The sequence below is a fragment of the Eleutherodactylus coqui genome, chromosome 4 (assembly GCF_035609145.1).
Source record: "Eleutherodactylus coqui strain aEleCoq1 chromosome 4, aEleCoq1.hap1, whole genome shotgun sequence".
NCBI classification, from domain to species: Eukaryota; Metazoa; Chordata; class Amphibia; order Anura; family Eleutherodactylidae; genus Eleutherodactylus; species Eleutherodactylus coqui.
Genome location: NC_089840.1, coordinates 251,226,866 through 251,241,319, shown reverse-complemented (window position 1 = coordinate 251,241,319; position 14,454 = coordinate 251,226,866). Strand labels below are relative to the sequence as shown.

Here is a 14,454-nt window from a genome sequence, read left to right as displayed (position 1 = left end):
CCCTAGACTGGTGCTCATAACTGCACCATTTATTAAAGGGCCCCCGAAGAGCTGAAGATGGCGGACCCTTCCCTTGTTGGGGCAGCAGGAGATGTTGTTCTTTTCACTTCTTCTGAATGGTTGATGGCACTCACATTGGGGGGTATACCGGAGATGATCAGTGGTCACGCTGGGTCAATATATACTACTATGTTATTGCATAGACGGTGTGCCCACTTCGCTGGTTCCATTAAATGGCCACTGATGAAAAAGTGTCAAACTACACAAGAGCCAGACCTTAATGGGTGCTATGGGAAAACTGTTGTTATCCACTATACTAACCATTCCTCTGCTATTCATCTTGCATGTATACTCCATGATGTTATGTACCGGATGAGAGGCTTCCTTACCTGCTGGTTGAAGTCGGAGAAGTTGAAAGTGTCTATTCCGGATGTCATCATATTGTTGATTTCTTCTCTCTGACTTTTGCTCAAGAAAGTGACATTTGATATATTGATATTGGTGTTATTTAATGTTGAATTCACTTCACCTGTGTACTGGAGAGAAGGAAAAAGAAGTTCGTGATGTAGAGTCGCAGAGCTCTGCTCACTCCTATGAGCTCTGTAAACTAAAGTTATGGGACCATAGATATGTGCTAAGAACTTAGCATTTTTATGCGGTTAGTAGAGATGAGCGAGTATACTCGCTAAGGCACATTACTCGAGCGAGTAGTGCCTTAGCCGAGTATCTCCCCGCTCGTCTGTAAAGATTCGGGGGCGGGCGCGGGTGACAGGTGAGTTGCGGCAGGGAGCAGGGGGGAGAGAGGGAGAGAGAGATCTTCCCTCTGTTCTTCCCCGCTCTTCCCCGCTGCTCCCCGCCCCCCGCCGGCCCCCGAATCTTTAGAGACGAGCGGGGAGATACTCGGCTAAGGCACTACTCGCTCGAGAAATGTGCCTTAGCGGGTATACTCGCTCATCTCTAGTGGTTAGTATAAATAACAGTTTTATCCAGATATTAGATGTGTATGAGGGCGAAGGCCTGTGTTTCTGTTACCGTATTTGTCACAGCAACGGTGATTGTTGGGGAATGTAGCCATACTAACCTCGCTGATATTGAAATAGTTATCCAGATTGTACATGGAATTCAGATTTAGCGTATTCCACAGGGACTCGTCTTTCCGGCAATCACTGCAGCAGGAGAAGAGCAGAAGAAATGCAAAGTGGCAAGCATGTCTATACAGGAGATATGGGATCAGGGCGCAGCACACCAGCCGATCATTCCAATGTCAAAGTTAATACTCGATCGCCACAAGAACATGGAGCTCTGACGTTGTCGCCCTCGGGCCAGGCACCTTGTTACTATACTGCGTCTCAAAGCATTTTGGCTATTGCTTAGCAAACGATGCAGCTTAATGTTTATTCATTCAGGAGTTCCATCCGTGCTGGAGGCCTGTAGTGCAGATCCAGTATAAAATCCCAGATAAAATGGCGCAGTATGCTGTTTTTTTCTAGGAAAATACCAGCCGGTGTGCCATAAGTCAGAGATAGGTCAGAAATGCTTAAGGAGAGAAGTGAGTGAGGAGACTTGAGAGGCCATTCATGCTCCTCTAATATGCAAATAAGGGAGATGCAACAATACCTCCACAGTGCCACCTATTGGAAGGCAGCATTCCTTCAAATCAATGTTAGACTCTTTATACAAGCCTTGTAACAGTGACTAGGAATTGAAAGCCAAGCCAGATTCCATGCACAGACAGCTTTTTCGGGGTGTTTGCGCCTCAACAGCTGTCTGTGCATGGAATCTGGCTTGACTTTCAAGTCTTAGTCATTGTTACAAGGCTTGTATAGAGAGTCTAATATTGATTTGAAGGAATGCTGCCTTCCAATAGGTGGTGCTGTGAAGGTATTTTTCCATCTCCCTTATTTGCATAAGTCAGGCAGTCACCATTATAGTGAATAGGATCTGTTTGGGGCTGTTTGTATCCAACATATGCCAGGTCCGGTTTAGGGACCAAACAAGGGAAATACTGAACAATGAAAAAACTAAATCCTGATGTGAAAGGGGTCCAACACTAATTAATTTTAGTCAGAAACTGCATATCAATATAGAATTGAGTTCATTACTAGCTGTATGCAGTTGGCTCCCTCTAGTGGTGGCAGCAGGCTGTTGCATTGTATGATTTCTCAATTTCAAAAAATAGAATTCTCCTACACAGATGTTAGAACATTAATCAGAACAGAATTGTGGACCTAAAAATGGAAGAGTGAAGAATAACTTTAACTCCTTAGTGACCAGCCTATTGTGTGCCTTAAGGACCAAATGACTTTCATAGTCACAGTGCAAGAGCCATAACTCTTTGACATAGCCACATGAGGGCTTGTGTATTTTTGAGGGGCAAGTTGTAATTTTTTATGGCACCACTCTGGGGTACATATAATGAATTGTATAACTTTTATTACATTTTTTGGGGGGAGATGGAAAAAGGTTGATTACTAGGATAGTACACTTTATTACTGATGTAGTGCATTCTGCAATGCCTGTGACAGCAGCTTATTACACTCTGTGGGAAGCGAGGATATACTAGGCTGAGTTACATGGCGGGCATGGAGGCCTTCGGCAGGCTTCTGGCTGCCACAGGAACCCATTGATACCTTAAGATAAATTGCATTGCAGGTTACCAATGGGTAACAGGAGCCCTCTCCCTGTTATCTGCCTACATGCTGCAGTTGCTATTCAATGTTGCATGTAAGGGGTTAAACTGCCAGGATCTGAGGTTTCTCTGTTCTTGGCAGTTACATCAGGAGCCTGACTGTCAGTAGTCAGCCAAACCACAGCCTTAAGATGTATATACAGGTGTAAAACCCATTAATGAAGTCAGTAAAAGGTCGTACAGGCCGTCATTAAGGGGTTAATAACAGCATGGTAATAAATGCATTTACTGGAGCTCTCAGCGGAGTCTAGAGGTTTGCTATGTGCATGACCCTGTGTCCTACATACCGATACAGAGTAGTCAGGTTCCGGTTATTGAGGTCCATATTCAGTTCTTTGCTTAGATTGAAGTTCTCATCTACAAACTAGAAGCAAAGAGAAATACGGCACTTTGATGAATTACGCAAAATAGCTAAAATACGATACTGTATAAGAAAAATAGCACTTGACATAAAAACGTAACTCTATCCTGGGCTTCTCCTCTATCACAGTGTTAATAGCGTTACTAGTTAGGGGGGGGGTCTCACTCTGCATTTTATGTTGTCCGCCTTCCTGTCGCTTTAATAACCGATCTACGAGTTTACAGAAGGAGATCATTTCAGGATGCGGACATTTTTTTTTTTTTTTTTTTAATTTTTGGTTTCTCCTCTCTACTTTCCAATAATCATAGCTCATTTATTTATTTATCCATCGACGCCGCTGTCTCAGCGCTTGTTTTTTGCGGGACGAGTTGTATATCACACTGATACTATGTAATGTTCCATTTAATGTACTGAAAATCTTTTACAAATTTCTAAGTGGGGTGAAAAGGAAATGCGCCATTTTTTCGGTGGGGTCTCGTTTCTTACAGCGTACATACTGCAGCAAAAAGGAAGTAGCTTTATTCTGAGTCGGCATGATTAGAATACCACATTTATATAGTTTTTTTTGTTGTACTACTTTCAAAAAACAGGTTTAAAAAAATGATGACCTCCCTGTAAAGTTTTTTATTTTTCTGTATATGCAGATGTGTGGGGGATTGCTTTTTGCAGGATGACCTGTGGTTTCATATCCATTTTAGGTGTGCACAACTTTTTAATCACTTTTTTATTACGTTTTATTCTTGGTGACGCAGTGAACCAAAAAAAAAAAAAGACCAATTCTGATGTTATGTATGTTTTGGGGGATTGGCTTTCACTGTATTGGATAAATGATTAACTATTTTAATAGATCAGACTTTTATGGACCTGGCAATACCAATTTTTTAATTATTATTCTAAATATGGGAAAAGAGGGGTTTCAAACTTTTAATATTCTTTTTGTTTAATTTTTTGAATAATGGAAACAACTTTTTTTCCCCACTTATTTTTACCTTTTGTTTAATTCTCATAGGGCTCTTGAACTGGAGATCATAGTAATTAGAGATGAGTGAACCTACTTGGTTCGGGTGTTTTTGGACTCGAGGACCGCTTTTTCCGAGTAACTGACTACTCGGACAAAAAGATTCGGGGGGTGCCGGGGGGCGGCGTGGTGAATCGGGGGGTAGCAGTGGGGAACAGAGGGGAGCTCTCTCTTCCCCTTCCCCCCCCTCCCCTCTGCAACCCCCCGCTCACCCACGGCGCCCCCCGAATCTTTTCGTCCAAATAGTCAGTTACTCGGAAAAAGCGGTGCTCGAGTCCAAAAACACCCGAACCGAGTAGATTCGCTCATCTCTAATAGTAATATAGTATGTAAGGCCAAAAAAGAGACGTGTCCATCCAGTTCAGCCTATTACCCTCCAATAGCTTGATCGGGCTTAGAATATACTGCAATACTTCATTGTATTTCTACAGGCATTTTATTAAGACAGGCCACAGCCACATCTTAATAGGCAAACATTCATAGCAGTCTTAGAGGGCTTTAGAAGGCCTCTGGCTGCCATGATATATGAATAGCACCCTGTGATCTTGTCGTGGGGGGATCGGTCAGGACTTTCAAACACTGACCGGGCCATTTAAGTGTTGCTGTCAGAATTGTCAGCACTGTTTTTTTCTGGTAAAACTAAGGATACCATAATGGAATCCATTAAAGTCAATGGGTTCTGTTTGGCATTGCTGGTCTCCCTCATTTGATGGACCTTTTACTTTTCCTGTTCTTGTAATGGTTCAAGGACACATTTACTGATGATTTATAGATTTTCGGTATCTTAACTTTGCCCTGTCAGTAGAAAATAAGAGGCACCTGATACAGCTGCTGACTCCTCCACGGTTTACAAATGGACGTGTAGACGTTTCCTCCAACAACAAACAGCACCGCAGTAACCAAAATGAGTAGCCAAGCGAATAGAAAGCTGAATCCGACTCCTCTGCAAGGAAACAACAATATACAGAATAGTCTAAAACAGTAACAGACCTGTACTGCCACCTAGTGTTCACTGCAGGAACTATTCACATACATTCAGTATAATTGAATGGACACTTTATTACACACACTAGCACTTTCACAATCGCCGCTTTCTACTGCAGTATAAAATCACAGGCATTCTGAAGGCCCCCAGGGCTGTCCTGAATGTTCACCTATTTGGATGTACCTGTCTTAATAGAATGCCTGTCAAAAAATTGTATAATGCAATACTATAGCATTGCATTATACTATATAAGCAATTCCCTGCGGGGACTAAAAGAAAAAAAAAAGAGAGAGTTAACACAAGGAAAGAGGGTTTTTTTTAAATTAATTTCAAAAATAATATTCAAAATTAAAAAAAATAAACTTTTCTAATTTCTTTAACAAAAAAAAGCATATTTAATATCACTACATTTGTAAGGAGCCCGATCTATTAAAATGTCACTTTATTTATGCCGCTTTGCGAATGACTTTCTATTGAAGTCCTCACAACCGCATTGACGGAAAAATACAGTTATGGTAGTCAGAAGATGGTGGCAGATAGAATTTTTTGGTACAACATATAAACAACTATATAAATCTGGTATTGTCATAATCATACTGTCGTATGTCATTTTTGCTGCCATGTATATGCCGTAAAAACAAGACCCCCCCCATCCCAAATATGGAGCGATTGCATTTTTTCCCATTTGAGCCCACTTAGAATCTTTTTATAGATTTTCAGTACATTGTATGGTACATTACAGGGGTATTCCCCGCTATTACTACTGATGACCTATCCTCAGGATGGTTTATCAATAATTATTGATCAGTGGAGATCTGCTGCTCAGGATCCCTGCAGATCACCTCTCCCAATGACAGGGCAGCCTTGTTGGATGCCATCATTGGGGTCGGAGAAGGAAATGTAAAAGGCAGCCTTGCTCCCATTAGAATCAATGGGAACAATGCCTTCTATTACACTTCTAGCTTTTTATTGGGGTCGGAGTCAGAGCTGTAATGGGTGGCTTCGCTCACACTAATTTCAATGGGCGAGAAGCCACCTATTACATTTACTGCTCCGACCCTGATGACAACATCCGGTGTGGCTGCACTGACAATGGTCCAGGCGATCAGCTGATTGGCAAGGATCCCGAGTGGCAGATCCATGTCAATCAACTATTGACAACCTATCCTGAGATAAAAGCCTGAAAAACCCTTTGAATAACACTATTGAAAAATACAACTCGTCCCACATAAAACAAGCCCTCGTACAGCTAGGTCGACAGAACTATCAAAATGTTATGATTCGAAAGTGGGAAGAAGAAATCAAAAATGAAAAAAAAAATGACCGTGTCTTCAAGGGGTTAAACTAACAAGCTACTAAAAGATGGAGATTCACTTTCAGACAAATTTATCTAAAGGCCGACAAGATGGTCCTCTACATCCTCCTCTGTTCCCACAACTATGTAAAAAAACCAACATCATATAGTTAAGTTCTGCACATTGGGAAGCGTCTCGGCACTTGTTGTCCCAGTTTACTTACGCCATAAAGAAGTCTCCAGCCGAATTTGATGCACAGCCCCGTTCTGTGGGATCCTTGTTTGCTTCATGCCCACAGGGTCCGAGCAGCAAACCAAACAGGTTACATACGACCACCAGAAGAATGATGGAGGAGAGACAGAGCCCAACTATCCACCTGCAGAGAGCACAGCATAAGTGGGTTGTCCAGAGCGTTCCACTCTATTATTTGTTTCCTGATGCCCAAGTTGATGGTGAACATTACTTCTATCAATGGCCAACCTTAGCTATGTGTGACTCGTGTGGTAGCACAAGACGCCAGCCACCAGCTTGTAGCAGGGTACTAGGCGCATGTATGTTAGGGGCAATTATCGCCCTTAAGTTCACCAGGCCAGATGATGATCTTCCTCCGCAGTGGTGCCTTGTGGAGCTACATGAATCATCCTTCTCCTGGCTCTGTGTCCTGCCTCTGATGTTCTGAGGCGTCACTTAGAGATGCTCGGGTGCTCGTTACTCGAGCCGAACTTTTCATAATGCTCGAGAGCTCATTTCGAGTAACGAACCCCATTGAAGTCAATGGGACTCTCGAGCATTTTTCAGGGTGACCGATGCTCGGTAGCTGCCTGACTTGTTTTCAGTGGAGCCGTGGCTGCTGCCAGCGGCTCCATTGAAAACAATAGTCTGCCGGCACCCCTGAAATGTTTTTCAGGGAAGGTCTTGGACGCTGTACCTGGCTCTGTAGATCTCAGCTATCAGCAGCCGGGGATTTAAAATCCCCGCATGCGGATAGCTGAGAACTATAGAGCCGGGGACAGCGGCAGAAGCCGCAGCTGAGCCCCGGCAGGTGAGTATTTTATTTTTTTTTACACTATTTTAAATGGCTTTTCAGGGAAGGGCTTATGAAAGCCATTGACGGCTGCTGGGGCTCAGCGGCGACTTCTGCCGCTGTCCCCAGCTCTGTACATCTCAGCTACAGAGCTGGGATTTAAAATCCCCGCCTGCTGATAGCTGAGATCTACAGAGCTAGGGACAGCCAGGAGAAGACGCAGCTGAGCCCCGGCAGCTGAAGGAAGGTGAGTATGTATTTTTTTTGGGGGGGGTTTTAACACTTTTCTTTGTTTTTCAGGGAAGGGCTTATATTTAAAGCCCTTCCCCGAAAAACATTTCAGGGGTGCCGGAAGCAGGATCCTCCACCGCAGCTGTCATGTGTGACAGCTGCGGTAGGGAATCCTTTATTCCCCACAGGGATTTAGAATTCCTCTGCTGCATCTGTCACAGATGTGGCAGGTACAGCAGGGAATTCTTTTTCCTTGCGGGGATGCAGAAAACATCTGCCACACGGACATGGCAGCGGCGGAGAGGTAAATTTTTTTAAACTTTTTTTTTTACACTAAAATCTTTCTTTCTCAGGGAAGGGTTTATATGTAAAGCCCTTCCCTGAAAAAGATTGCTGGGTGCCGGCAGACCATTATTTTCAATGGAGCTGCCGGCAGCAGCTGCGGCTCCATTGAAAACATGTGAGGAAATTTTTATCGAGCACCCCGTGGTACTCGTCTCGAGTAAGCTAATGCTCGAACGAGCTTCAAGCTCGGACAAGCATGCTCGCTCATCTCTAGCGTCACTGTCAGCTCATTGGTGTCCCGCAACACAACTGCTTAGTTTTACTGCTGTAGTTATGCTATGAGCTTGGTTCTAGGGTTGCATTTATATTATCTGTTTCATTCTCCTATTCTATCTCTGTACTGAAGGTTTTTTTCTGTACTGCATTTATGTTATGAGTTTGGTTCTAGTACTGTATTTAGGCACTGAGCTTGGTTCTGGCACTGCATTTACGATATGAGTTTGGTTCTGGTATTATAATTTATGGACTGAGCTTGGTTTTGATACTGTATTTATGTTCTGAGCTAGATACTGATACTGTATTTATGTACTGAGCTTGATTCTGGTGCTGTATTTATGTTGTAAGCTTCATTCTGGTGCTGTATTTATGTACTGAGCTTGGTTCTGTATTTATGTACTTAGCTTGGTCCTGGTGTTGTATTCATGTTTTGAGCTTGGTTCTGATATTGTATTTATGTACTGAGTTTGGTCCTGGTGCTGTATTTATGTACTAAGCTTCGTTCTGGTGCTGCATTTATATACAGAGCTTGGTTCTGTATTCATGTACCAAGCTTGGTCCTGGTGCTGTTTACATGTTCTGAGCTTGGTTCTGAGACTGTATTTATGTATTGACCTTGGTCCTGGTGCTGTATTTACGTACTGAGCCTGGTTCTATACTTCTGTACTAAGCTTGGTCCTGGTGCTGTATTTATGTTATGAGCTTGATCCTGGCACTGTATTTATTCACTGAGCTGTTCTCATGTGGCTATGCTACCATCTCACTGCTTTCTACACAAGCAGACCACCTATCCCTGCATTATATACTTTTTTTTTTTATCACATGGTGGCACAAGAATTCTGCACAGGGTGCCATCTAGCCCAAGGCTGGTACCGCTACTAACATTTCCAGACGGAGCTAAGACTTGAATGTGTTCTTATTAACACTAACCCTGCCTGCCCCACCCCGGAGCATCCCCTCAAACCACCATGAACATCTAACCGGTTGGTTTGCAGGACTATCCAACAGAAATCAGGACTGTTGGCAAATAAAGTCTTACCTGTAATACTCGTATTTCTTCACGTCTGGCTCATACTGCGACGAGCCGTTAGTTGCGGTATCGAAATAATAATTTACTCTGTTCAACTGATCCACGATAGAAAAGTCTTTTCGCACGTCCTGAATTTTCGCTTTTATCTTCAGCAGCAGATCCTGCACCTCTGCAAAACACAGTGGGACATGCTAAAGACCCTATAAGAGTCCCACAAAGCCGATCCCAATCATAGCATTGCTGTGCCTTTTATTGTAGCCTACTCTTCTCTGTTGTCACCCATTTCAGGTAGGGGAAAGTCTGGGAAAACCCAAATACTTATATGTGTGACGGATATCTCTACAGCAGTTTATAAGGCCTCCGCCACATTGGTGTATTTGTGGCCGTGTAATTCCACAGACAGCACATGGCCTCATAATGGCCTATGAGACTAGACACATGCATAGTCCGCTTGAAAGAATACATGGCATGTCCTATTCCTGCACATCTGCAACAAAATCCACTGTGGATTTTTAGGTCATGTTCCTATGGATATCACCATGGAATCTGCAACACAATCCACCTCCAAAACGGTACCATTTATTGTAAAAGAAGTCTGTGCCATAGTATATATGGCTCGGATTTCCCCGGTGTGTGGATTTGAAATCCGCCTGTGGGAAGAAAGGGCACGTTCACCCAGAAGAAGGCCGGCTTGGAAAACTTTGATGCAAGTTTCAAAGGAAAAACCTGGCAGAATTTCTCACATTTCTGTCACGGATAAATACTTCTGATGCGGCCGATCCACACAAAAATTTCAATCTTATTCAATGTGGTAAATCTGGATGTGAATTTTCGAGTGTGGATTCCATGTCAAGAAGTGACTTCCCTTTTTTTCCAGAGACCATAAAACTTTCACATCTCTTATCAGTGGACTAATTAAGTATTTACTCCTCTACTCACCCTGTTCTGGTATTGTTTTTAAGTGCAAATTAATCACACCGTGTCTGTGCCTTGCCATATATGTATATAAATACGTTTCTTCAGATCTATTCCATAAGCCTGAGGGCTTATTTAGATGACCTAACTCTCTTGAACTTAGCTCCGCCCCCGCCCCACCTCCTCTCTTTGCAAATAGTGCCGAGGGGCGGGAGCTCAGTGCACTGCTCCCGGCTCTTCCAGCCTCCTCCCCCTGCAGAGAGGGACGCCGTATATCGGCAGGTGTAAATACCCGGCTGATATACGTTCGTCTGAATGAGCCTTGAGGAAGAACCCTGAGAGGTTCGAAAGCTCGCTATAACATCATGTTTTATTGTTAACCATTAAAAGGTATCCTATCTACAGGTTTAGGGCTTAGTCACACGGGCGTTTATTGCCGCGATTTGCGCATGCGCATGCGTCCGGCGATTTTTTAAAACCATTGCTTTGCAATGGTATCGGACACATGAGCGCTTTTTATGCGCTCGTCCGATAAATTAGAGAACAGAAATCGCAGATCGCACCTATCTGCGATCTGCGATTCCTGTTCTCTTCTCTATATGCGCTCAATGGGGCCGGCGGCAGCAGCGCCGACCCCATTGAGAACATACAGAAGACAAATCATTCTTCTCTGCCACAGCTGTAACAGCTGTGGCAGAGAAGAACAATGTTTGCCCATTAAATTCAATGGAGCGGCAATACAGCCGACTCCATTGAAAGCAATGGGCTGCCGGCGTGCGCGGGATGAATTGTCGGGGAGGGGTTAAATATATAACCCCTGCCCTGCAATGCATCCTTAAATGTGAAAAAAAAAAAGGATGTACTCACCAGCTCCCGGCAGCTGGAGATCCCGGCGGCCGGCCTGCAGTGGGTGTGAAGGGGTGTGACTCAGACTGGCCCCTGATTGGCTCAGCCTGAGCCAATCAGAGGCTGATCTCAGTCACACCCATTCATGAATTCATGAATGGGTGTGACTGAGACTTGCTTCTGATTGGCTCAGCGCTGAGCCAATCAGGGGCCAGTCTGAGTCACACCTCCTTCACACCCAGGCCGCCGGGATCTCCAGCTGCCGGGAGCTGGTGAGTACATCCTTTTTTTTAATTTTTTCACATTTAAGGATGCATTGCAGGAAAGGGGTTATATATTTAACCCCTCCCCGACAATTCATCCCACACTCGCCCGCAGCGCTTGCATTCAATGGAGCCGCTGTATTGCCGGCTCCATTGAATGCAATGCGCTGGACAGCTCCGGCCCGTTTCTAATGAAACGCGGCTAGGAGCAGATTTTCGGGCGATTTTTGGGCCGATTTTTCGGCGCCGGTCACGCGATTTGCGCATGCGCATCCGTCATGCGATGCGCAAATCGCGTGAAAAAACGCCCGTGTGACTAAGGCCTTACTTGGTTTCTCTTGCTGAGGACAATCACATTTCACTTTATTTGCATACAGATTTCAAATCACATAGACTACAGTGCGGCTTCCCATTAAAATTAATGGGACACTTATTTGCGCAGTTTTAAGGCAGATTCCATGCAAAATCCACCGTATAAACATATTGAGGGACATCTCACATTTTGAATCGCCACACGGATTTATACCATTGATCTGGGCAAGGCTCATATGGATTGTGGCAGATTCCGTGGCAGTTTTTTCCAATGCAGAATCCACTGTGTGAACATGGCCGAAAAATGAAAGAAATGGCCAATAACTAGAGATGAGCGAGTATACTCGCTAAAGGCAATTGCTTGAGCGAGCATTGCCTTTAGCGAGTACCTGCCCGCTCGAGACTAAAGGTTCGGGTGCCGACACGGGGGAGCGGTGAGTAGCGGCTGTCAGCAGGAGGGAGCGGGGGGGAGAGAGGGAGAGAGAGATCTCCCCTCCGTTCTGCCCTGCTCTCCCCCGCAGCTCCCTGCCCGCTGCCGGCACCCGAACCTTCAGTCTCAAGCGGGCAGGTACTCGCTAAAGGCAATGCTCGCTCGAGTAATTGCCTTTAGCGAGTATACTAGCTCATCTCTACCAATAACATTTTTGTAGAGCCCACTGTATTTTGTCATGGACTTTATTGCAGGAGTATTTATAATACACCTCTTGACATCTATGGCAGCTGCATGACTAGATGGGGTAAGTGCCCCCTAGCACTGCATGCAGGGATTTAGAGTCCTGTATCAGACAAAATGATCTCTGACCCCAATAAAAAATATATTATGAAATATAAAGTTTTAGAGAGGGCGAAATGGCGAACTGGACACCGGTCAAATTAAAAGTGCTTCCGGTTGGTGAATTGCATTATATATATACATACACACACACACGTCTGTATGTATGTATGTATATATAGAATATTTTTATTTATTTAATTTTTTGGCATTTACAGAATGAGGAGGTTAGAAATAGATTGTCTTACTTTGTACAGAAGACTTGGTCTGATTTTCCACTGTCTGAGGAATGTCATTGAGTGTCTGACGAGCCTGTAGTCAAATAAATACCAATTAATGTTCCAAATGTACAAAAGATATGTCCCATACTAATACATTACCACACTACACCTCTTATAGTTACTTTGGCACCTGTAGCTACACGCAACCCCTCCGGACACAAGGAACTAGTTTGTGGGTAGGGGCACCAGGCAGATATAGGCTGGGGTGATCAACGCCCCCCCCCCCGACCCCCCCCACCCAAGGCTAAACCTAGCCAAACGATCTTCCTCCGTGTCTTCTAGAACTATATAAACCATCATCCTCTCGGCTCCGTCTCGTTCTCTCTGGTGTTCTGGGGCGCCACTGTCACCCATTGGCACTCCCTTCAAACACAGTTGCTTTGTTTTGCTACTGTATTTGTGTTATGAGTTTGGTTCTGGGGCTGCATGTATGGGACATTCTTGGTTCCGATGCTGTATTTATGTAGTGAAAATGGTTTTAATACTGTTAAGAGCTTGGTTCTGGTGCTGTATTTATGTTGGGAGTTTGGTTCTTGTACAATATTTATTGACTGAGCAGCTGTGGGTATGCTGCTATCATGCTGCTCTCTTCACAAGCAGAATGCAGGCAGGCCACCTATTAGTGCGCTATATATATATAGCTTTTTGTTTATGATGGGGGTTGGTGAGGGGGAGGAGGGGGGGGGAGTTGGAGCAAAAATATTGCACACAGGGTGCTATTTAACCTGAGGCTGGAGCCCCTGATCATAAGATATGTTGCTTTTTTTTTTTTTACAACAAATCACATGTTTTTCTTGACATGGAGCCATCAGAAACTTGAGGGAAGTAAATTAGTAAGACTCCTGGAACTTGTACAAGAAGCCCAACCCAAAATTAAGCACTTAATCATAATGCAGTCAAACTTCAATCTAGAAATCACTGATAAAAGTAGACAAGAGTGGCTTGTCTATGGTGTTTGTCCGTCTGCATTTCCAGTATGTTCCTGAAATGTTGTAGAGAACGCAGTGGGTTAATTTCTTCCTGATCTCTTCTAGCTTTGAATGGCTGAGGGGTCCGAGCTTTGCTAAGAGGGCGGGCTTTAGTGCTTCTCTTCCATTGCAGATAGAACAGTGGGGGAGAGCTCCTGCTTTATTATGTTGCCTTACAGATTTAGACTGCTCTCACACCAGCCGCTCGGAACACTGCGCTAATCACCGTACAACGCTACAATTGATTTCAATAAGGCTTCACAGACCTGCGCTCCAATGCACAATTTCTAGCGCCACAATTTTTGAGCGCTGTCTGTTCTATTTTTCTGCGTTTTTTAACGCAAATTATCATCCATCACAATGACGAGGTGCGTGAAAAAGCACTATCAAGTGTTGTGACACGCGTTCAAAAACGCAGTTCGATATTGCAGTGAAATGCCGGTTTTGAGCGGCGTTTAACTGAACGCATATGTGAGAGTGGCCTTTAGGTCTTATTCAAGACCAAAAAAAAATGATGTGTTATGACCAGGAAGAATCGTGCTGGTTCGTCATCTCCTGCCCTTTAAACTGTTGTTGAGGCAGTTATTATGGAGCTATTCCTACAGCTGATCCATTGGATTGGATCAACTGACCTGATTGTTCAGTCAATCTAATTTCGGAAGAGGGTTGTCTTTGACTAGCCCCCCCTTAAATATCTCTGGCTTCTGCAATGTGGTTGCTGGTGATGGCACTAACAATGTGCCTTAAATCCACTATTCTTTTTTTAATACCAGTACCTTGTTCTAGTATACTTTGTTCTTGTCATTGTTGTCTTCTTCCTTTGGTTGTCTAGTTCAGTCTAGTTTCCTAACCTCTGTTTTTTGTCTCCATTCCCTGTTAGTATCTGCCTGGTCTTGGGTATGG

The 14,454-nt window shown here is 44.0% G+C and overlaps 1 protein-coding gene across 4 annotated transcripts in view; it reads right to left on the bottom strand.

Moving 5' to 3' along the window:
* Nucleotides 1–14,454, bottom strand: part of LOC136626222 (prominin-1-A-like) — a 120,555-nt gene that overhangs the window by 15,374 nt on the left and 90,727 nt on the right. For all 4 annotated transcript variants that reach the window (XR_010792643.1, XM_066601081.1, XM_066601080.1 and 1 more), the window contains 7 exons: nucleotides 12,551–12,614; nucleotides 9,204–9,363; nucleotides 6,572–6,724; nucleotides 4,888–5,011; nucleotides 2,977–3,053; nucleotides 1,082–1,166; nucleotides 390–536 (listed from right to left, as the gene is read on the bottom strand). Coding sequence is in view for 3 of the 4 variants with exons in the window: in XM_066601081.1 (XP_066457178.1) it covers nucleotides 390–536; nucleotides 1,082–1,166; nucleotides 2,977–3,053; nucleotides 4,888–5,011; nucleotides 6,572–6,724; nucleotides 9,204–9,363; nucleotides 12,551–12,614 (810 nt within the window). In the remaining variant the exon portion in view is untranslated. The remainder of the gene's footprint in view (nucleotides 1–389; nucleotides 537–1,081; nucleotides 1,167–2,976; nucleotides 3,054–4,887; nucleotides 5,012–6,571; nucleotides 6,725–9,203; nucleotides 9,364–12,550; nucleotides 12,615–14,454) is intronic.